We start from the raw sequence: 24,680 nt of genomic DNA, 5'->3' as shown, positions 1-24,680 counted from the left end.
TCCCAAAGCCAGAGCTGAAGTGATCAAATGTCTTCTTTTGTCCCAACCAACAGTCCAAAACTCAAAGATATTCAGTTTACTGTCATAGAGGACTAAAGAAACCAGAAAATATTTGCATTTGAGAAGCTGGAACCAGAGAATTTAGACCTTTTTCCTTAGAAAAATGACCCAATCATCAAAATAGTTGCTGATTAATTTAACAGGCAATTAATCGATTAATCGACAAATCGTTGCACCTCTGACAAATAGTATTAACATCTGTACATATTTAAAATTAAATCAAATATCAAACAATATCTAACATACATGTGAAACGTACACAGTAAAGTGTACCTATACTGCAATGTTTTCATTTTCACTGAATAGGATATGAAGCCGTTAGTACTTCCAACTCTAAGCTCAGCCTCAGCTTCGGTACTAAACAACACTTTTTCTTGCCATGTATTTCCACATGTACTATAAAAGCGAATGCTAAATAGAGAGCCCTTGCTTATTGGAGCCTATACATTATGTGTCATGCATATAAGCTTTACATATGTCATTTGTTGTGATAGAAACCTGCTCAATTCCCTGCAGTTCTCATGAATGCAATTATGGTTTGGAGATGCTAATTTGTAGAGGAGCAGTTCTATGTGGAGCTGAGGGAGTAATCAGTGCGTATTCATGTTTGAAGGCTTGACAGATTGACCGATGCATGCTGTCGAGGTAGATATGATGCTGATGGATTTACCCACAATCCTTTTCTCCGTGCATCAGAGCTGACATGGCAGCCACTGAACAATCATTCGGTTCCCCCCACTTAGCCCCCTTCTTCCCTCTCCGTGTCTTGAAAATTACATTTGCCTTATAAGGTTGTAATCTGCTTCATATTCATATAGGGTTGACATCTTTTAAATGGCTGGTTTGAATGTTTTGCAATATCCAAAAAGCTTTAAAAACTCTTTTGAGAGGAAAATTAGTCCAATCTCGCATGTGCTCCATCATCATTTTTTCCCTAAATTGTAACCTTGTATCTGTTCAGTGTTTGTGTGTGTTGACATGCGAGGCTTAATAGTTTAGTCCTCACATCCTCCTGGGTATCTCAGATACAAAAAATACTTCTTCAAAGTCCAAAAGTTATATGGTATATAGGTATGCAAGTACAATTGACCAAATCACAACCCAAACTAAGTCCAAGCATCAAATTATTTTAACTGAAAGTAGTAGCTTAAATTGTCCAAAACATTTGTGACCATTACTGAAAAAAAAAGTGACTGACTCCTTAAACGTCAGCTTTTTGGTGTTACGGGGGCCCCCATAAGATGGTTTAGTCCACATAGTGCTACTCACCGAGGGCATTTGGCTGGAGACGAGGTGGCTGTCCTGCGCCAGCATGTTAGACATCATGAGTGTGGGCAGCTCTGGGTAGGAATACGGGTTGATGAGCCCATTGTGTGGCAGCGAGTGGCAGAGGTAGCCTGTAGAGTCATGCTCCATCAGGTGAAGAAGAGGAGGCTCGGGGTGGTTAGGTGGAGTGATGGGGGGGATCTCATAGTCTTCGTCCCCAGCTCCATTTCCACTGCCGGTGCCACCACCTCCGCCTCCTCCCCCGCCGCCACCAGTCTGACCTGTGTAGCTCTGAATATAGACAGACAGAGAGAGTAAAAAGTAAGAAACATTAGGTTAGACAAAGTAGTGTACAGTATATAAGCAGATCAAACTGAAGCTAAGTCGTAACAGCGTTGTAATATTGGCAATATTCGATATAGGCTGCAAATGTAGACATTCAGGTGACAGTAACAGAGTTTTGAAGGTTGAGTCGGTACTTCAGGCATCAAGTACAAGTTTCAAAAGTAAAAGTCATTTAATTTCCAACAGACAATGTTAGGTAACAGCAGAAGATGAGGTCTATAGTAGTCCTTTGATAAAAAGTCAAAGTGTGTAGAACAACTAAGAGTCCCAAGCTACATTTTCAACATACGATCACTTTGCTTAAAATTCTTGCATCCTAACAGCACTGAACAGGACCCCCAAAACACATTTAGCAACCACTTTACTTTTGGGTCAATTGTGGATTAATATTACAACTGGTATGGTGATCCCAAATGCAACAACAAAGCACTCTGAATTTACTATAGCTCTAACTCCTGCATCTTCTCCATAGCAATGGTTGCTGGTGTTCGTGGGTATTGTAGTATTTAGAGACATCCTCCATACCAAAGTTTTTTGTTGGGTTTTTTTTTTTGTTGTTGCTGTTGTAGAAACCAATCTGAAATAATTGAAATGGACATCCATAACATAAACCTTCAGTTACATTAAATTATCCAGGAGACCAGAGTCTCCATGTTGTGGACCACCGAGGCAATGATTAGAAGAAGAAACCTCTAGAGCCAGCAGCTTCTCCCACTTTGCTACTTTATACATATTTTGGCAAAAGGAAATATTTATTTCTGATTGGCTGGTGGGCTTCTATCAAAAACAGTAAACCACCATTATATATCAGGAAAGTTTCGGTATCCATAGCAACGGTGCTTATTACCGTTGGTGCTTGCTAACAGTTAAGCTAACTGGTGAAACTGATCCACTGAAGAAAATGTTCTTCGCTTTCCCTATTATTTTTTGTATACCTGGACATTTTGTCACTTTGTACTGCTTACCACAGCAACCAAAAATAGCTGTTTTTATATAATATAATATAATATAATATAATATAATATAATATAATATAATATAATATAATATAATATAAGGTAACATTGTATCTCATTCATACATTTAAAGTGCAACATTGATACTGTATATATATTGACATAAACTGTTCTTGTATAGTTTTTATTTTTATTTCAATTCTTATCATTTATTATTATCTTATTCTATTTATTTATTTATTTCTTGCTTGTCTCTATCTGTACTCACTTCAATAAAAATCAAGTTGATTGATGTGTTAACATCTTGTCAGCCAAAGAATTCAGTTTCCTGCAATCCCACAAAAAGCTTTGTAAACTGTTTAAATTCTGATCTGTCATTTTGTTAGAATAGGTGTAATTTTGTTTTGAATGTTGAACGTCTCATTTTGGGACAAAAACTCAATGCTCAGTGATCGGTAATAAAGAAGACCAACAGCCTCTGTATTTGTGTGCTGTCGCGCTAACACAGTAAGTCCAATCAGATCAGAGTTCTACACAGAGCAAGAAGAAAAGAAAAATAGCAGGGAAATTCAACAGGGAATGAAAAGCAATTTTGTCTGAGACGATCCAACTTGACTCCCATTGTAATGACTGAGTCAAATTAATCATCACAAATAATATTCTGGTGTCAGCCATTCAAGGGTTTTTTAATAGAATTTTTATGATTCATGTCTAGCAGTATACATCAAACAGTCAGTTCTGCAACATTTCTGAAATCAATTCAATATCATCTTTGTGTAGGCTGTCATCCTCTGCAGCAGAGTGGTCATTTATCTCTCAAACAGATACTTTTAGAAAATAAGGGGAATGGGGAGATGGAAGAAAGGAAAAAGGATACAGGGCACACTTTTTTTTTCTTGTTTCTCTCAACCTTTTTCTCAGTATAAAGGTGAGTATAAAGGCCCAATTTATAATTTTTGACCATATAAATTACAGGTTTATACAGATATGTAACTGAAGAGGTTGAGACTCTATGTTTCTCGACTTCTCAGACTTAACATAGTTCTGTTTTACTGCAAAAAAAACCTCAATCAACATAAAAAAAAACATTAATTTAGTTGTCAGTGGAGCGAGCCTTTTGTTTCCATTCGGATCACAGACTGTGACTGTAACTACATAGTAAAGGACAATGTTATTTTTTTCTTCCACAATAGCCTTCAGCAGGATTAAAATGTATCTGATGTCTTTTGAATGAATACCAATCTGAAGCAGTAAGCACAAAAGCCAGATGAGAGGAATACCATTAAGTTACAATACATTAAACAGTAAAAAAAAAACCATTTTTAATTTGACCACAAAAAAGGGATGTTTGCAACATTTTATTATGAAGCAAGAATGTAGACACAGACTCAGCATTTAAAAGCACACTTTCATCTTCCTACATGTTACACAAAATGAAAAGAACAGAAGAGCAAAAGAACTGTGATTACCTCAATTTGATTTACTTTGTCCTGACATACCCTGTAAGCCGGTTGATATTAATTTTCTGGACTGTCCTTTGAAGACAGATGTTTTTGTAAACCTTTGGGGATAGTGTTATTGTTTGGTCTAATGGACAAGAAAACGAACATTTCCTGAGATTCAATTTCCCTCATAATTGTTGGAAGGAAACTAAATTGTCTGCTGTAAACATCGGGGGCCATTGTGTGAAGTGAGTCCCTGTGCGTGTCCCTCGGCGCCTTCGCATCACCGTCATCTTTTCACTGTGCGTCTCTCTCTCTGACTGTGGGTGACCACGGTGCAAGCGAAAGACTGCCGTGCTTAGTCATCAGTGTTCATCAACCTTTTGTTTTCTCGGTGTGTAAATATATATCCATGCCACAGAAACATTTTCCGTTGCTTTTGATTGTACGAGAGGATGAGGACTGAGGATGTGTCATGTGTTAGATTGCTGTGAAGGCTCATCCAGTGCCCTTGATGATAAAATGTAAATACCAAGGACGTTCCCAGTTGGATTGTGGCAAGATACATTATTCATATGCTTCTATTCAGAATGAGATTGCATGTACAGAACCACATGTACACTTTGGCTAATATATACTCCCTTCTCCTTTAAAAGTAAAATCCAAACAAAGGCAATGTATTTGATGGATTGTATAGACCAGCATGTGTCCTAGTATGGAATTGGCTTTTCAAACAAAACCCTCCTCCTCTTTTTTTTTTTTTTCTCTCTGGTCATTGGTTTACTTTCAATACTCAGGGCCACACTTCTACCAAAAGCTGCATAACACAGATTCTATTTTCTCACTCAAACATTCTTTATTTTCTCCTCTGATCAATACCACGCACTATAAGGAACATTATTTCCAATGCACAGTATGCTCAGTCGGCACAGTGAGCGAAACACAATCTGTAACATTTTAATTAAGAGACAGATCTCCCGACTGTAAGTGTTACATACCGGCACACCTTTCATTTGAAAGAAACAGATGAATAGACAGTTGGTCTGGGACTGAGAAAGAAAATAACATTGATTGGGGAGCTTTCCAGCTTGTCTTTTATTTGGCACCAGAGCTCTCCTTCCCTCTGTAACATTGCCTGAGTATTCAAAGCCTTCTGGAGATGATATTGACTGTGGCTAATGGCTCATTATCTGTACATTCTTCTTCTTATTAGATTATTATTATGATGCTTCTAAAAATCAGGATTTAGGACATAACCCAATTAATATTAAGCTGTATATTAATTCTGTAAAATGATCCACTGTAAAATATCATTTATACAGAAAAAAGCTGCAGGCCTTTTAGTATGCTCAAAACATTACAGTATAGGATCTTGGCATAATGTTGTCTGTGTGTTTTATATTACCTGAAACAGGGTGTTATTTGACTGGTCCCACACATTTCTTCTTGCAATAAAACCTAGTTAGCCATTAAGTCACACATTAAGAGCGTAAATGCATAAGTATATTCAGGCCGGCTGCCTGCGTGTCACACAGACGCAGAATTTGGAGTCCTACAAAGTCAGCATTTGTTTCGGGGGGAGAGGGCGGGAACGACAGCTAGGAGACAGACGATGACAGATCTGCCTTACCACTAATGTGCACTTATCTGCCTATTGGAGAGCTTTGTCACAGTGGTGATTTATGCTTAAAATCCCCTGCACACTACCACTTCCATCACCTCCGACACTCTCGTTCCAACACCTTCTCGTATCCGCCGTGCAGTGCTCTGCACACAGAGACAAAGTCAGGCCCCGTTATCTCTTCTTTCCACGCAGTCCGGTTTGCAAAGAAAACGGTGGATTTATCTTTGGGAGGAATTTGAGAGCATCATCTATTTTCATTCACTCAGCCATTGCTCTCCCAAAGGAAGATTATACTGTATATTTATGAATGATCCTGTTTACTTGTGTACGCAGCACTCTTGTTTAAATGTAACACAGGAGAGGCAAATAGTGGTTGTCAAGACTACAAAGATCACTTACTTTCAAATGCTTAATCTGACCGGCATGACCTGCTCTGCTATTTTGGTTTATTGGGCTGTTTTTGTTTTTGATACCCCTCTTTCTTTGACCTCTCCTTCTTTCCGAATCTCTCTCTTTATCCGTCCATCTCTCTCAGTCAACTCAGGCTTAATTAAAGCCATAGCTGTTCCTCTGCTACAATATCATGTCAGGGACTATCAAGACACCACAAAGCCTTCTCTTGCAGAGCTCATAGCGAGGGAGGGGGAGCGGGCCAGAGATCCAGTTACAGCCATCCTACACCTCCACTCTCCTCTTCCTCTCTTGGCTGGCCTGGCCTGTCCCTCGCAGAGCCCAAACAGTTCTGGTCCCTGCTCCACATCCCCAGGACCCTAAACACTGCTCAGCCCCATTCCCCCCCACCCTCCCCACCCATCCCCCTGTCATCTCATCTCTCTCTAAAACAGCCAGGCTGCATTATTTATCTGTCACTATGTTACTGTTTGGAAATCATGAAAGGAGCGGTGGGAATAGGGACGCTAAACCATCGTGTACTCAGTTTCCAACCGGTGAATGAATGGGAGGGTGGGAAGAGAAGAAGGTAGGAGAGAATTAGAGATTGGGAGGCAGCAAGGGGGTGAGACAGGTAGGGGAGTAAGGGGAGGGAGTGCTCCACAGCTCTGGACCGAATGGATGCTCTTTCCAGGAAATAAAGCCACCTACTATCTCCCCGGCACCATGTGAGAAAAAAATGATCTGTGACAAAATGCTTTTTATTTATCATTATAGGCAGGAAAATATGGAGGGAATTGTGAGAATAATTAAAAGGGCACCAACTGTCCAAAATCCAAAGATGCAGATGGCCCCATTCACCCCAGCTACTGACTTGATTACTAACTAGCCTCCCGTTGACTAAAACCAGCCTTTCTAATTGCATATATTTCCCCCCTTTTTTTCTTTTATGTTTCCTTCCCTTCTTCTCCCTCGTGTATCCTGTTCCCAGTGCTCGTCTCACTTGTCAGTCAAGGTCAGGAGGTCATCCTCATCTGATCGCATGTCAGAGAAGATTAGAATCAGAGCTTTTGTGCCATGTCATATTTCATTATGCATTTGACTCATCTCGTGGGTCAAGAGGTCAGTGTGATTTGATTGGATGACAGAAATGATATAATTTGTGTTTAACCCTAGGCTGTATGAGGCTCTGAGTGGCGTACTAATGTATTTTGCAAAGACGGGGCAGGCCCTCTCCACAAGCGACTAATTTGAAGTGGCACACCGCAGAGTTGAAGGAGAGCCAGAGCTATTGCACAACATGCTGAGGTTATAAGGGAGGCTTTATCAAATAATAAACACAACCTCCCTTGTACCTCTGTTTCTGTCTGTCTCTCGCACGCCTTCTTTTTACTCTGATGCAAGTGCCCAGACATCAGCTACACTCTCCACCTAATATGTTTCTTTTCCCCTCCTTTTTTTCTTTTTCTTTATCAATTTGATTTACTGAAAATGTGGGACTGACCCTTTCTCTCTTGCTCTTTTCTTTCTCTCTCTATCTCTGTTTCCTCTACACGGTCTAATAACACTTGATTTTGGCGAGCCGGGAGACTAATGGAGAAGTACTGTCAGCAACAGTGACCGACTGGACTCCAAACAACATCTAAATATCTCCCAAATGACTTCAGGATCTTTAGAGCACAGCAGAATGGCATAGATATGTAGTCAAATTCAAGAGTGGCAGAAAAATCCACCAAGTTATTACTTTTCAAGGGAAACAGTAACAGGTTTTAGTTTTGCTATTGTTTAATAAGTTAAAATATATTTCAATCTTCTGCTGGTGCATTGCGCGCATAGAAAGAGTTCAGGACCCCGGCGCTAGTAATGATATGCAGATGCCGCCAAGTGTCAGTGAAAACTCAACTGTGATCTCCACTAATGCGGTCGGAAAACAAACCATGGGTGCACAAGATAGCTCAGGTTTCCCAATAGTCATCTAGAGTGATTGTGATGCCAATGTTGATACTACTGTGGGTGATGGCGGAAGAGGGGGGAGAGTGGAGAGAGGTGGAGGGGTTGGGGGAGGTGGATGGAGGAGAAAACGGAGAGGAGAGTCAAGGGGAGCAGAAAAGAGAGGGGGGAGGGGAAAGGGGTGAATCCAACATTTCAAATGAGGACCATAATCAAACTTATTGCCTGACAGGGTGAATTTAGGATTACAATGTTACACTGGCAGACATACAATATTATTTCCAGAGTCCCCTCTGTCTCATCATGTTCGGAGTAGCCATGTCTCCTGGGAAGCCTTTTTAACTTTGCTCATTGGCACACAACTGTCTGTTCTGCACGGCTTAACAACCGCCACTGCTATTGCTGAGTTATGACCACACAGAGACTGCCCAGAGAGCAGACAAGGCCAGAAAAGCAGCAGCAAGTCAACTGTTTTTACATTTTTAATGACTCTTCAGTTATCTACTTTTCTGCGCTCACTGTCAAAATCATTATTAGCATGTGAACAATGGCACTACTGTGTCTGAATGACAAAACTAATTATTGTTATAAGAACAAGTAAATGGACAAAAAAACAGCACAATAAAGGGTTGGTGGATCTGTACTGACTGACTCTAACAATGTTGAAAATAACAAAGGGAGCGCTGATGGCGCAGTCAACCAAACAAACGTGCATTATTCTGAGAATTGTTAGGATCCTGTCACCCACAAATAACTGCTTTACACGAGGAGAAGGGGGGTGTAAAGTGCATGTGGCTTGGTGAGTGTGTGTTTGTGTTCCCGTGAGTGTGTCATTTAATCGGTGTGACAAATGTGTGTCTACGTGCATTTCTGCCTGCAAAGAGTGTAATAGCTCTAACATTTTGTCAGTATCCCTGATTCATTTTTATTTCTTAACGAAAATCTACTGTCAAGGACTGCCGTCTCTGTGTGTGCATGTGGTGTCAGTGTGTTCTTAAGTGTCTCCCCTCCCTGGTTTACAGTCAATGAGGCTGTGTATCAGAGGCTGGCACAGCTGGTGGGAGCAGGAGACTAACATCTGGACCCTCGTACTCCTGGTGCCATTGTTAATAAGAGGCTGGTGGGGAGTGGAGGGGAGTGGAGGAGACAGCTCTCCAGTGTCAATGAACCTCCCTGTCTCTCACTAGAGCTCCACACTGAAACTCATACTTGATGAATCACAACCAGGCCTTCATCATCGCAGCTAACACAACTGAGATGTCAGAATTAAATCCATACAGGTATAGCTTAATAGGCCTGATTTTTGTTGTTTTTAGCCACACTAGCAACATGCCTCTCGGGATTTAAATATTGGTCTGTCTGTCGGTCCACCACTTTGGTCAAGACTGAAATACAACAACTAATGGATATATTCCCATGAACATTTGTACAGACATTTATGGTTCCCTGACAATGAATCCTAAAGTCTTTGGTGATCTGCCGATTTTTCCTCTAGCGCCACCATGAGGTTGACATTTTGTCAGCGAAATGTCTAGACAACTTTTTGATGGATTTCCATGAAATATGGTACAGACCTTCATGGTTCCCCTTATGACAAGTATAACTTAAGTATCCCTTAATTTTCCTCTTATTTTATGACCAAATATCTGTGCAGTTAATGATATTTTCATCAGCTTCAGCTATACTTTTTTTAGAGCTAAAAATGTTAGCATTCTAACATGCTAAACTGAGATGGTGAAAGAAACGTTATACCTGCTAAACATCGGCATGTTAGCACTGTGTTTGTGAGCATGTTAGCATGCTGAGGTTAGAAGCCTCACAGAGCTGTTAGCTTGGCTATTCAAGTATTACTCTTGTTAATTCAGCGACAAATAGCAGCTGAGTGAGGTTTACTGAATTTGGATAATCCACGTACAGAGAAGTTCAATGAATTAATTTTCAAGCAATTTCCTGTGATTGTCTACATTTTCTGTTTCTCACAGTATTGTCTTAGATGTAAAATTAACTCCACCCTTATTTTACTCCTTGCAGGTTAAAACCAAAACATAAACATATAAATTTAATATAAAAGTTGTTTGCCCCAGGCTTCCTTTTCTGTGTGCCACTTAACCTGTTTAATACGAAAAAATTATACCTTATTTCAACTATGTGCAGAGGGAAGAAGTCAACATGGATCGATCTCAGCTCAGGGGTTTTTTTTTTATACCTTAAAGACACTTCATCAATAATTAAACACTTATATTTACTAATGAATCTTGGTTCGATGGAAGATTTTCCTCTCTAATAACCCATAATTTGTCTTCTCAGCCATGAGGGGAAATCAGTTCAAGGCAAACTTTGTAAGTTTTATTTTTAAAAGATATAAAATATCTCTGTGGTTATGAAAAAAGCTAAACAGACACAGGCCATTTCATGTCTTTTATAATACTCTGGCATGTGATCTAGCACAAGAGTGAGTGTTTGGTCTCTCATCATTTTATCCAATGGGGTGAAAGGCCTACACAAACACATTAAGGTTGCCATTAGTTTCATCTGATCACCTGGGGCAACAGGGGGATGGACAGCTTGGCAAAGTGAGGGCCTTACACAAATATACAGCTGTGCATTTATATGTGGTGCCATGCAGTATTTCAAACACAGAGCTTTTAAATGGAGCACGAGAGACTGAGGTGGGGGGTTTCCAAATGACTGTAAAAAGGCCATGGGGAGAGAGCTTTCCATCTCTCTGCTGCTGCAACAAATATGCCTGCACATCTTTTTGCTTTGTCTCCGCTCCCTGCTTCGTCAGCGAACGGCTATAGAAATATTTTGGCAGGCTGCTCTTTGTTTTCATTTTCACAAAAGATGTAGAGGGGGAGAGAGAGAGAGAGAGAAAGGGGGGGGGTGGGGTGGGGTGGGGGCAGGTGAGAGAAGTGCTAGATGGGAAAGGTAAAGGGATGTTGTCAGAGGTCATGGGGACATTTGAGAAAAGGGGGATATTGAGAAGAGTGGAGGGGAGATGGGTTGTAGAGGAGGCGGAAAAGGGGGAAAAAAAGCACATGGGGGGAGAGAAAAGGGGTGAGTGCAGGAGAGAGAGGAATGAGGTAAGAGAGAAGAGGAGCGGTGGAACTGGTGCCAAGTACAAAGCAGGGGGGATGTGTAAATGAGGTAAATCAGGTGAGGTGGCAAAAAAAGGGGGACGAACAAGGAATTGGGAGGATTGGGGTGATGAGTAGAAGGTGAGGCAGAAAATGGGAGAATCAATGAGAAGAGGTGGGGGAGGGAGGGGGCAGGTGGCAGTGTAGGGGAGGAGGAGCCTGCCACTCTGGTCCCCAGCTCCAATCTAAACAGCGGGAGGAAGCTGTAAATCAGACTAATGCGGCCGAGCTGTAATTCAGACCAGCAGGGCCAGGGCGCTGGTGCGGGGACCCCGAACGGCGGGAGTTTACAAAACGCCGCCGTGAGGCTTTAATCAGTGCAACGATCCAAAGATACCGTCTCCCCCAATCAGCAGGCTTCCTGTCAGTCACACACGACTGAATCTGACCAATCAGGCTGCGCCGAGGTTCCAGATGGGCCGGCTGGGCTCTGGGCTGCTGCCAAACAAGAGAATTACTCATCTAAACTGGAAAGGTGGAATGGGCCTTTAATTCAGAGCATAGAGGGACGACGTGATAGATTTGTCAAAGGTTGGACATAAAAGACTATGGGATCATGTTCTACAATGGTTTATCAGAAACATATGAGGGAAAGATGAGAGACACAGGGGAACTGTAGAGGAGGACTTAATCATTATTATCAGAGCAGAGTTTCTACAAGTTTAGGCACTAAAACTGTGTGATGGACATCATATCTGTTCAAATCTGTTAACATGAGCTTTTACACCACTAAATCTAGCTATTAAGAAAAATAAAACAACATCAAGGCCTCATTATGAGTTCAGTCTGTCAATGTGTTTCATAAGTTTTATCCTAATCACATCTGTTTGATGCCATATAAAAAAACTTCCTATCGATCAATGATCTGTCTCTGCTTCTCCGTGTGTCTCACAGATCTGTTGTTGGCACTCAAACACCTCCCTAATTAGAATTACAAAACCCAAGGGGCTGGCATAATCCTTGCCAGTAGTGACTTCCAACATAATAACTGAGCATCAAACCGTTAAAACATAATTTGAACTCGCAACATGTAAAACTTTCAAATCACTCGTTACCAGAAGCTGCCTTTTCATACCTGCATTTTACTCAAAGGGGAAGGAGGGCGATGCATTAACTTAAAAGTGAGCGGAAAATGCAAATGCAGTCCACTTTATCATCAGGCATTCAAACAGACCCTTTCAACTCGGCAATCCATAATATTTCAGCTTTGATGCTCAGGGAATGGCCACAGCTTGATGGGAACACAGAGCTGGATTCTGCTCTAGTGGTAGTAGGACTAGTGTGACTGGATGGGCTACACACACACACTGTGCATGTTAAAACCACATGCAGCGTTTTGGCAGCAAAGACGCTACAGTGGCAGCCAATCAATAAAACCTTGTTACGCTAATTGCAAGATCATAATCTCTGTTCCTACTTCTGCTGAATATCCAAACAGTCACTCCATTAGCCGAATTATTCCCCTGTGCAGTTTCTCCATCTCTCTTCTCCCCTCCTCCTCCCCTCCATTTGCTCCTCATGTTCTTTTTTTTTCTGTGACATATTTCTCTCAAACAGCAGTTCTGCTAAATGAATTCATAAGTCAGGGAGAAAGACATCAAAGCAAAGCATTGTCAAGGTAAAGTGCTGATGAAGTATACTGTTTCTTTCACTTTGCTGCAAAGCTATGAGAAGGCATCTCCACAGTGCATTATCTTTGATCACATCACTCTGTACTCTTCTGTTAAGTATTAGCAAGAGAGTTCCCACTTCAGGTGAAGGTCTACCAAGACCTTTATAATTAAATAAAAGGCTCTCTACATCGCAGATGTTATTCCACTGTCCACTGTGGAGATTTCATGTTAGTGCATCTCTTTTCTGTCTGCTTGAGTGTCAGCTCAAACCTCTGTGAAGACAACAGAACAAGCCAGAGCTTCTTGTTGCTTACTCTTTTCTGCACTGCTGCCACTACAATGGTCAGTGGCCACAGGGGCAGACAAAGAGCTTGTTGGTGCCAAGACCGGGGTCTGTGACCTTGTCATTGAATCACTAACACTTTGCCACTCTGCTGTGGGGGTGAGAGAGACTGGAAGGAACACTACAGAGAACTAAGCAGGGTCAGACTGCGATGCTCATGGGAACATCGATATGACAATAGCACTGACCCCGTTTCCTTGTGACTCATCACGAGAACATACTGATCTAAGCATCTCACTATTTGCTACGGTTACTTGGCCAGATTTTCTCAACAGCGCTAGGTACTATATGCATGTACCTTATGTAGGGAAAATGTATTTATATAGGTGAACCAGATTAAATAGAGTGATTACATGGAAAAACCGAAGTGAGAGAGAGAAGAGTACTGAAATACACACTTTCACACAGTTTGTAGGCGGAGCCGCTGACCCAAATGCATTTAAATGCAACGGGGGGTAAGAGAAAAAGAGAAACAGAGTGAGAAAAAGAGAAAGAGAGGGGGAGTCTGAGAGAATAGAGAAGTAAAAGAAGATAATAAAGCAGAAAGCAGAGAAAAGTGAGCTTTAGGCAGTGTGATTTGTTTTTGTTGAAGCTGGAATATATTGAGAATAATACAGCTACTGTATGTACTGTACACCACGTTTCTTGAAGAATGAAACTAGTTCATAAAAAAATTATCCCCCCAGCTATCTCATCCCTCTGTAACTTTCACCACCAGTCCATTTTGCAAATAACACAAACATAAACACATTTACAGTTTTTAATGTGTTTTACACTGTAACTAATCAGTCATAAACCTAATACACGTGAAACACACTTATACCACCAATGACGGAATTTGGCATCATGACTGCTGCTACATACTAACTGTAGTAGAAATCCCACTACTTTATTGATTTGTACCAACTAGGGATGCAACTAAAGATTATTTCAATTATCGATTAATCTGTGGATTATTTTCTTTATTAATCGATTAGTTGTTTGGTCTATAAAATGTCTGAAAATGGTGAAAAATGTTGATGATAGTTTCCCTAAGACCAAGATGCATCTTAAAATATCCTGAATTGTTTTGTACCGTCCAAAAGTCCACAACCCAAACTGATATTCACTGTCATAGAAGAATAAAGCAACCAGAAAGTATTCACATTTGAGAAGCTGGAATCAGAGAATTTGGACTTTTTTTTTAATTAAAAAAATGGCTCTAAATGATTCATTGATTATCAAAATGGTTGGCAATTAATTGTAATAGTTGGCAACTAATCGACTAATGGACTAATTGTTGCAGCTTTAGTACTAAAAACATATGATGCAACATGTGCACCAACAGACACCAATCAAAATGTCAATTGAAATTCACAATTAAAATGTTTTTTCCAGAGATTTAATAGAAATATGATAGTTCAACATTCTGGGTAATGTACTTTTTCACTCTCTTGCTGAGAATTAAATGAGAAAATCGATACCACTATCATATCTGTGCTGTAGGTATGGAGCTAGAGCTAACACCCAGTTAGCTTAGCTTAGCATAAAGACCGAAATCAGGGGTAAACAGCCAGCCTGGCTCTCTCCAAAATTCAAATAAACGGCTAACAGCTCCTCTTAAGATCCCAAATTAAAATTTATATCTTGTTTGTTTCATTCCTACATAAACAGAAATATAAAAATGAAAACTCGTGGTTTAGAGTTACGAATATTTACTGTGCAGACATGAGAGTGGTTTTAATCTTTTCATCTAACAAGAAAATGAATAGGCATATTTCCTAAAATGTCTAAATATGTGTTTTCATGTTTTCTGCTTTCATGTCTCCACTCCTTTGAAGATTTTGGGATTGTAGTGAATCAACACCACACTCATAAATCAAGCAGGTTTCTTTTTTAGTATACTTTGTCACTCCTTCAGTGTGAACACATTACATATTCAAAATTTGTTTAGAGTTGTAGAGTATGTAATATTGAAGTGGGGTACACCTAAGGAGGTGCAGATCAGTGATTTTCCTTTTTTTCCCCTTCCATTTCTATGTTTTGTTGCAGGAGTGTGTGTCCACCCCTAAGGCCCTCCCTGACTCTAGCTGTCAGAGGGAAGGAGAGGCTAAACTTGGTGAAGCGGAGAATAGAGCAAGGCACATGTCAAATATGAGGGGATCTTGAGTAAACAAAGTATAACACAGAGCAAAGCAAAATCGTCTCTCATCCCATCACCGTCTTTCACACTATTTCCCTCTCTGTCTCTTTCTCTCTTGCTTCCTTGATCCCCACCTCTCTCTGTCCCCCTCCCTTTCTGTCTGTCTTCTATGCCACATTTGCAATGTTTTATCTGCCCCTCAGTAATTCAGCAAAAAACATTGTGCACATCAGCATGACTTGTAATCAGTCAATCAGCACTACAGTAAACTAACACGTGCTGAATCCAAATGGACCGTAAAATCGGTGGTTCTTAAGATTTCTTAGACAGCCAAGTATCTGCATGGGAAATTTGCAACAGACATATTTGTTGTCAGAGTTATCTAAATCAACTTTACAAATCATGTACAAGAAGCAACATGAGCAGCGTTGTGTCTCGTTCTGGGCCCTCAGCCATATTTTAACACACCAGAGCATTAAGAAATTAAGCAAAAAAGCAAAATGCAACAGAAACACAGAACTACTGTAGCCTACGGGTTGGTTCTAATAATTGCAATTGACAGGGACAAATTCCCTGCTCCCCTGTGTATGTCAGATGGGCTTATTCCCAAACTCCACAAATCCCCCTGTCCAAACACAACCATATGGTCTCCCAGTTGTTCGCGACCAGCTGTGCTACAGTGTATCTGGCATGGTTGCCATGTTCTGTAGAAGAGCACTGACTTCCCCTCCATTGTAACTTAATAAATCCTCTGCAATGAGGCCAAAACTCACTCAGAGTGAAGCAGTGTTTTCTGCTTGACTTTTACCAAAGTGAAAATATGTGCACAGAGGATGATTGCATAATTGGAATACAGTGAATATGAATTTTATAATGGCAGAGTTAGCTTAATGGTTGACACCCTCGCCTCACAGAGAGAAAGTACCAGCCCTTTCTGTGTTGAATTTGGATATTGTGTAGTTTAGGTGCTCTGCTTTCCTCATCCATGGCAGAAATGTAATCATGACTGTCTACTTCGAATTCATCAGATAAAAAACACACATGTAAATATTATTTTGAACAGGCAGCTTTATGATTAATAGACGTACATTTCTGTTTATTCCATGCTGTGACCACTAACAAGATCTGCAAGGATATAGTACTGTATCTGCAAAAAAAGACAAATGTTCTATGTCTATATCTATGTATATCTGTGAGCGCAAAACATGAATATTTTTTGAACGATTTCAGATGTTTTTGATGTTATATAACTTTGCTGCTGTTTCAGTAGCAACAACTTACTGTCCATCCTTATAAGCATGAGCAATTGAGGAAGGAAAATGGCTCTGCAGCAATTCAGGCAGCAATCACTGGGACCATATGAAACAAGAGGAAAACAGAGGACAAGGCATTCCATTAGGGGTAATTTAAACTCACCTGGTTTGGTGGGAGAAACTCATGGTTGTTTTCATTCATGTACATGTTGTCACCATCAAACTGTAGTAGAGAGAAGAGAGAAAAAGAGAGAAATGAGAAAACAATTAGACAGAGACCGACAAATCCCAACGGGGACTGAAAACAGAGATTTTCAGTCAGTCAGTGGAGATACAGAAACAGTGTAACACAGCAGCCCTAATGACTGCGAGTCCTCGGCTTATAGACCTCGATGCTCTGGTGGATGTCAGTAATTACAGTTCATTAGAGACACGTATAATTAGGCCCTGTCAAAGCTTGTGTAACTCACACTCTTCGTCTCAGCTTGCCTACAGCCTGAGATTGTGTGTGTAAGTGTGCACACACCTAACTGCTGTGATTCCATGGGTGTCACAAGGCGACAAAGGCACAACAGAGTGATAATCACAACACTGAGACCACAATACCCACACCAACGGCCATCTAGTTAGTCGGCGAGCAAGTTGGCTAGTCACACATTCTAGCTTGATGAACACTTTATGGTGTGTGCTTTCTCATTCTATTTTTGCAATTTGCTACTTCTCCAGCATGCACAAAAGCTAAATCAAATCAACACTATTCAGATAATAGCTAATCAAATGACATAGGACAAGTACATCAGCCAACAAGTTGACCCACAAATTGATCTGCTTTGGCATTCACTAAACAGCAACAGGAATTTCCAGGGGACTATTTCTGTGTTCAAGATGACTTCAGTTAAATTGACTGTTTTTGGAAAGCTGAAGGCTCATGCTCCTTGCTCTGATTGATGTCTTCCGTGCCATAGTGTGGGTTTCCCAACTCTCTTAGGGTGTTCTCAAGCCTATAGTTTGTTTGCCCTGGTCTGAGTCATTGACAAACCAAAATGCATTACTAAATGCAATGTGAGAACATTCACTCTACTCATTGGTTAGTGGTGTCTGGGGCGGGAGCAAAAACATAAACACAAGAAGACTGTCCTCTGGCCAAATGTGACATACTTTGTTGCGCTAATCCAGGTTGGGCCTTGATTCATTCTCCAGCTAGCTGCTAGTAAATGTTGATTTCACTTATCTGCATCCCAGCATGCAAGTGCACCTGACTACAGGAACTGTTTAGCTCAACCTCAGAGAGGATGCCTTGTAGTTGAGTCGGATTGAGGTTGGATCATGTTCTCACTGCAAACTAACTAGAATTCACTTTGGACTGTACTGAGACCACTTCCTCAAAGGGTCTTAGTACAGTTGTTTTGTTCCACACTCGAGTATGATTGCTGTGTCCACATCTGCCCAACCAAATCACACTAAGGGGGAATACAAACTAGAGTCTGATTCAACTGGACTAACCAGGGCAGATTTGCTCTTAATCTGCCAAATGAGAATAATAGCCAGAGAGCTGGCCAATCAGACACAAAGGCTGTTTCCCAGTAAGCCAGTCCTCCTGACCAATCACTAACATGGTCAACCAATATTAAATGGTAAATGGACTGCATTTATAGAGTGCCTTTCTAGTTTTCCGACCACTCAAAGTGGTTTACACTACATGCCAACATTCACTCATTTAAACACACATTCATACACTGATGGCAGAGGCTGCCATGCAAGGTTCCACACTGCTCATCAGGAATTTCTAATGCTCATTCACACACTCACACACCAATGGCACAGCCTTCAGGAGTAATTTGGGGTTCAGTATCTTGTCCAAGGACACTTCAACATGTAGAATGGAGGAGCCAGGGATCAAACCACTGATTTTCCGATTAGTGGACAACTGCCCCTACCTCTACGGCGGCCCTGAATCACCAATCTACCCCTTTACTAACCCTGCCAACTAGCCACCCAGCTAGTGATCAAGAGACCATTCAGATGCCAAAAGGCGAGAACAACCTTTAGCGCTTTTACACTTTGCCAGAGAAATGATGAGAGGGCAACCCTGCTAATTCAGAGCTCAGATATTCAGAGTTTAAAAAGGGGAGGCTTAGGAGAAAAGGTGATGGTTTGAGGTTAGAGGATGAGAAAGATGAGGGTGTACCCCTGAGCTAAAGGAAAAGGAGTGAGTGAAGATCGTGTGTAAGCGGGAGGCAGAATAGGAAAAACACTGTAGGTATGGAGTGATAGAAGGGAATGAAAAGAGAGGGTGAGGACAGAGTATGAATGAGCAAAATACAGACAGAAGAGGAGGGTTGTAGCAGCAGTGGTGGCAATAGAGCCTGCGGTTGTTCTGGCTGTAGTGTGATTAACACTGGGGTCACAGCCAGAGGCCGCAGCTTGAAACACACAGGCATATAAACATGCACACACACATACACACACACTCCCAGAGGCCTTCCCTGACTCTCTGTCTGACACTATTTGGCACCAGCCATTTATGAGGAAACAAAACACACCTTAAGACAGCTAGTAGTGGCTGAGATGAATTACAGCTGCTACTGTAAGGTCAAGCTACGGGATGGATATGTGCCTACAGTAACTCACTAAGAATGTTTCTCAAGCTGTGGGCAGGGACCAAAAATGGGCCACAGCCTTTTTTATAGCGATGTTTCACCATGTGTAATGAGCCATAGGTTCCAGGAACTAAATTTACTGTATTGTAGCTGTTCATTTGTTCAGTATGAATCATTTTAGGGTTTTTTTGGAACATTTGAATATATTCCATTTAAATTATGGTCAGATTCCACTCCAACAGAGTTGCTCATGTATTTTTGTTTATGTCTTGACACACTCAGAGCACCAAACAAACTACAGTACAAAGGCAATCCCTTGCAACATTATTCAATTTGAAGCCCCAATTCCATTTCCAAGTTATCATTCAGCCTCTGATGGAACTGTTACTTCTAGCACAATGATTTCTGTGTGATAGAACTATTAGTTTGCTGGAGGAACAATCATTGTATTCTGCAATGAAAATGAAATCACTTTCTTTATTGCTCTTGGAAAATGATTTTACATGCTGTCCTAATCACATCGTGCTGGATATGATGGTGTCTTGGAATAGGTTATTTTCATACCTGCGAATCAGATCTCGATGAGCAAAACAGGATAAGTAGAAAACAATTATACAGAATGTCAAAGAGCAAAGTGAAGTCTGTGCTTCTGCGGCACAATGGGAAGGAGTCACTGAGGGCAGAGTTGTTAGAATAATAAACAATATCTAAATCGAGGGGAAAGGTAAAAATAATTAGTTCCTGCTTCTTTGTGGTCAGAGAATAGCCAGTTAAGCTAAGTGTACTATAATCATGCTACAGTACAGATACAAGAGCAGACCTTGAATAACAAATCTCTACATGGCCCTAAGGAATGAAGGCTTACAAGCTAGCTCACAAGCTTGCTAGCCTTTGGTCTGCACTTACCCTGTGCCAATTTGAGTTTAATAGCCTGACTCCAGGTATGTTTAAAGGCATAGTTTAACATTTTGGGTAATACACTTGTTCACTTTCTTATTCTTTAATTATATATCTTTAATTATATAAGAAGTTAGAATATCATTACCGGAAGCAGGGGATTAGTCCGAAAACCCAATAGTTCGAAAAATGATTTAACAGATCATTTTGTGGCTAGGTGCAGTGACTTCCTGGTTTCCTGTCTTTTTTCGCCGTTCTTCTAATCTTTATAGTAAGCGAAGCTTATCATCTGCTGGCTCTGGTTTCATATTTAGTGTACAGACATGAGAGTGGTATCAATCTTCTCATATGACTCTTGACAAGAAAGCATATAGGGGTATTTCCCCAAATGTGGACTTGTTGAAGTCCCCAAATGTGGACTTCAACATGCACAAAAAGCTTGTGCACCAAAACATTTTATTCAATCACAAGTAACTGGGAGCTGTTAGTGAACCAGGTAAATTGAGTCAGTGCATATTGTACTTTACTTGTACTTTAAAATAGTAAACTGGATAAGAAGTTCCACATCACTAACTTGACATTAGTGCCAGAAAAAGTTGGGTGAAGGGAATCCACCTTACTGAAGTATCCTTGACCAAGACTCTGAATGCCTCCCTCAGCGTGTGATTCATCTGAACCTGACCTCTGACCTCTGAGCAAGAAGTTCATTTCATCTGGGTTCCCTGCTCTGATGTTTGTTTAACATTTTGTATACATGGAAGATGACAAAAGCTCTGAAATGTTGGGAAATAATGTGAAAAATTGGACGTGCAGTGCTCTCATATAGAGATTTGTGATAACAAAGTTTATACTAACAAGCCAAATAAACTACAGTAAAAATGCACACAGAATAAATGAAGAATGCATGCAGCTTTACAGTAAAGGCTTGGGAAAGCTGCTCTGTTTGCCAGGTGACTGTTGCCTGTAGACATCAGACAAGCTTTGTGCATATAAAATCTTGGTCTCACTCATATTATGTATATCTTTTTCCAGAAATCATAATGTGCTCAGTGTGAACATACGAGCAGTTGACACATGAGAAAAAGGGAGGTTTGTAAGGGAAGGGCGAGCTTGTCGTGTCTCTCTCTGTTTGCTTTCCTGCGGCTTTGAGGTCATTAATCATAGCGGTCAAATCTACAGCAAAACAATTGAGCAAAGGAAAACACAGACAGAGAGAGAGAGAGGGTGAAGGGGGGAGGTAGAGGGTGAAGGTGAGAAAGAGGTGGAAAGCTACAGTGAGATGGAGGAGAAGGGAGTCATGTTGAGCGAGGGAATGAAGGAGAGAAATTTTGAGATGGATTGAAGCTTGAGAAAGAAAAGGGACAAGTAAGGCCTGTACAACTGACGCACTTGACACCAGACTCTTGTTTGCATAGCAGAAATGCAAATACATGAGAGGGAGAGAGATAGAGAGAGAGAATGGGAGGGAGAAAATAAAGTGGGAGAGATGCTATAAATAGCTTTGTGTTTGCGTAAAGCCAAACCAATGTCAGTTTGATGCAGGAAGTGCACCACAGTCATAGAGGTTATAGAACAACTGTTGACTGGAACACAACATATCAGAAATGCAGCTTCCCAAAACCTTCAAACAAGGACTCACATCCAAAACTGCCAAAAATTTTATTCGTCCATTAATAGATAAGCTTCTCCTATAAAACTATGTCAAATAACTTTTAAAAATTGATTTCCGGTAGTGAAAGTAATTGGGTCGGTTGTAAATGTGTCAATGTTGACACTATTCTCTCTCTTTTTTTTTTTTTTGCTTTTACCCATCTATTATATTAAAAGTTTATTTATTTACTTATCTGCTAATATCTTCCATATCTTTCATATACCATACTGCATTAAATACAGTATGTGTTCAATGTTTTGACTATCTGTGTTTTTTACTTTGTGTATTATGTATGTGGGAAGATGAAGTCACCTGAGCATTGCCTGTGCTCGGCACTGAAATGCAGAATGAAGGAGTCATAATAATAAGTCCTCAAACTCATGGTATCTGTTAAAATTTAAACATCTTGATTCATTATTTTCACCTTTTTACAGACAAGCAGATCTTAGTTAATTTGCCTGGAAACATAACAGGACCATGTTGTTAACTAATTCTACATAGTTTTAGCCACATTTATATACCTGGACATATAAATACCAAAATATTAGAAACACCTCTCTGTATAACACCATACAGTTCAACAACACCACAAACTGTAGCCTCCAAAATGACAATTAAGTTTTAGCTTGTATACTTATAAACTGGCAACTGAGTGTATATACAGTAGAATATTGTTTGTTTTGTGCTGCTACATTAATGTCATTAAACTACTATAATACTGTAACGGTGTACTGTTTGATGACAAAATAAAATCAAACCAACACTAAACCTTAAAAAGTCTCTAGTTTCAGATTAGATTTGTTACACTTCCATATTCCTACTATGACGGTTATTTTGCATTCTGTGCTACAGCGCTGCTAACCTGCATTGATCTACACGAGAGGCTTTTCTCATAAGGTCGCTGTGAGCCCAGCTGTGCTTTACTGTACGCACTGAATACCAAATCTCACAACCGGTAACTGCAGCCAGGTATGTTTTAGATTTAAAGAAAGATGAGGCAGGAGAGACGAAGGGAGGAGGACTTAACCCTCCTTCTAGTCTCTTTCCATGGTTACAGCATGCGCCTCCCTAGTTTTTCACCCCAGCGTAACTAATCGTGTGTCAGTCAATGTGCCGATGGAAAGAGGCAGCAGTCAAAATACCTGTGTCAGGACTGTGGTCATTAGAGCATTCAATGACTCGCTGGCAGGCACACACACACACACACACACACACACACACACATGTGAATGCACACACACATGCATAAAGGCATAACCAAAGCAGAGAGAGTATGGGGGATGGTGTGCTATAAAGCAGATATGGATTGCCTTTGTGTATGTGTGAGAGTGTGTATATGTGGATATCTCTGCTGCTGCTGCTGCTGCATGTGTATTTCACCTTTATGTGTTCCTTATGTGCATGCATGTTTGCAAATTGCATATAAACAATCTGAGCGTGCATGCATTATGTTCTTGGCTCACATGTGCGCACATTGCATGCGTGCCTTCGTGTTTGTGTAATGTATCCTGTCCAATAATACACACATTGATCCCAGCGAGATAAAGATAACAAAGTTAGACCTTCCATAATATTTATTTTCCCATAACAGACCTGCTCAGCCACGCCCAGTCATATAACTCCATGCAGATAAAATATGGTCTTCATTACCTTTAAACCTCAACACACAGAAACTAGTGAGGAGAAACAGAATTGCCCTTCTTTCTCGACTGAAAGAGCAAGAAATGAATTGGAGCAGCTGAGATTTTTTTACATTACCATGACAAATACGGCGAGATGGGGAGGAGAGAGAGAAAGGGAGAGATAGAGAGAAAGAGAGGGAGGGAGACACATGACGACAGACAGAAAAGGGCAGATCAGACAGAAAGACCAAATTGTGTAAAAAAAAAAAAAACAAGAAAAAAAAAACACATCAGCTCAATTTGTGCTAGACTGTAAGCTGTGAGCTGAGAGGAGAAATAAAATAAGGCATTTAGCTGGGGATCATGTTAAACCATGCAAGTGAATGAGTCCCCAGAGGAGAGTGTTCCCTCTCTTGCTTATGATGGACTTAATTGCCTCTATCAGTGTTAAGATATAACATTCATCTCAGGTTTATTGCTTGGCTTTATGGTCTTGTCCATCACACTGAGGGGTTTCAAGAGGCAGGCCACTCCTCAAATGGCACCTTAAAATAATGAGACAGATTACAAAGCAATGAGGAGAAGAGAGAGAAAAAAAAAAGCATCATTTATATTTGGAAAATAAGCGAATTTTACAAGAAGTATGGATGAGCAGATCTGGTATGTGAGTGCGCCGGCAGAGCAGAATGGTTTTGATGGTATGCTGGATGGATTACTCTTCGGTTTCTGGGTCTTTCAAAATGCATGGTTCAACGGGCTAAAGGCACACACATCTCCCCCACCTCTGACCTCCGAAAGCTCTGGGTAGGTGTAGGGTTTCAGATGGCCACACAATCGTACCATTGTGCTCCTGTTAACACAATGAAAACAAAGCTAACACATCGTTGACATTCAACTACCCCCACTCTGCCTAACCTTGACTTCCAACACAACTCAGGTGGAACACAGAAATGGATAATCAAGCGATACAGAACTCTAACAAGAACTCAAATACAAGACACCAAAACATGCTGTTGGTAACGTAAAAATAAATGCGATTTGCGCAATGTGTCTCTACATGGACCAAACATCCAAGAATATTTACCATACAATCAAAGCTTGAAATGCTTCTTGGTGAATGTGACATGGACATATCATTTCATTTCTTTAAGATGTGGCTCTGATCTCCTAAAACAGGCTGCTTCTCATCACATGAGGGCTTGAGAACCATGTCTGCGTGTTCCATTAAATCTATTAAATCCACTTGCATTATATCATAGTGCTTACCACACAATAGGAGCCTTTCAAGGGCAGTCCCAGAGGAAGCCAACAAAGGGCCCTCTCTTTCAGGGACTAGTCAAGTAATTCAGAAAGAGCCAAACACAATTTTGTGTGTGTGTGTGTGGATCTTCTTCTTCAGCAGACCCACT

General features: G+C 40.7%; 1 protein-coding gene across 4 annotated transcripts in view; it reads right to left on the bottom strand.

Annotated features, from left to right (window-relative positions):
* The window catches only part of tox2 (TOX high mobility group box family member 2), a 95,539-nt gene that overhangs the window by 26,515 nt on the left and 44,344 nt on the right, over positions 1-24,680 (bottom strand). For all 4 annotated transcript variants that reach the window (XM_042406658.1, XM_042406659.1, XM_042406660.1 and 1 more), the window contains exons 3-4: positions 16,665-16,724; positions 1,330-1,617 (exon numbers count right to left, since the gene is read on the bottom strand). In XM_042406658.1, the coding sequence (XP_042262592.1) occupies positions 1,330-1,617; positions 16,665-16,724 (348 nt within the window). The remainder of the gene's footprint in view (positions 1-1,329; positions 1,618-16,664; positions 16,725-24,680) is intronic.

This window comes from Thunnus maccoyii, chromosome 3, assembly GCF_910596095.1.
Source record: "Thunnus maccoyii chromosome 3, fThuMac1.1, whole genome shotgun sequence".
NCBI lineage: Eukaryota > Metazoa > Chordata > Actinopteri > Scombriformes > Scombridae > Thunnus > Thunnus maccoyii.
The sequence above is the reverse complement of the archived record's forward strand: the minus strand, read 5'-3'. Positions and strand labels throughout refer to the sequence as shown.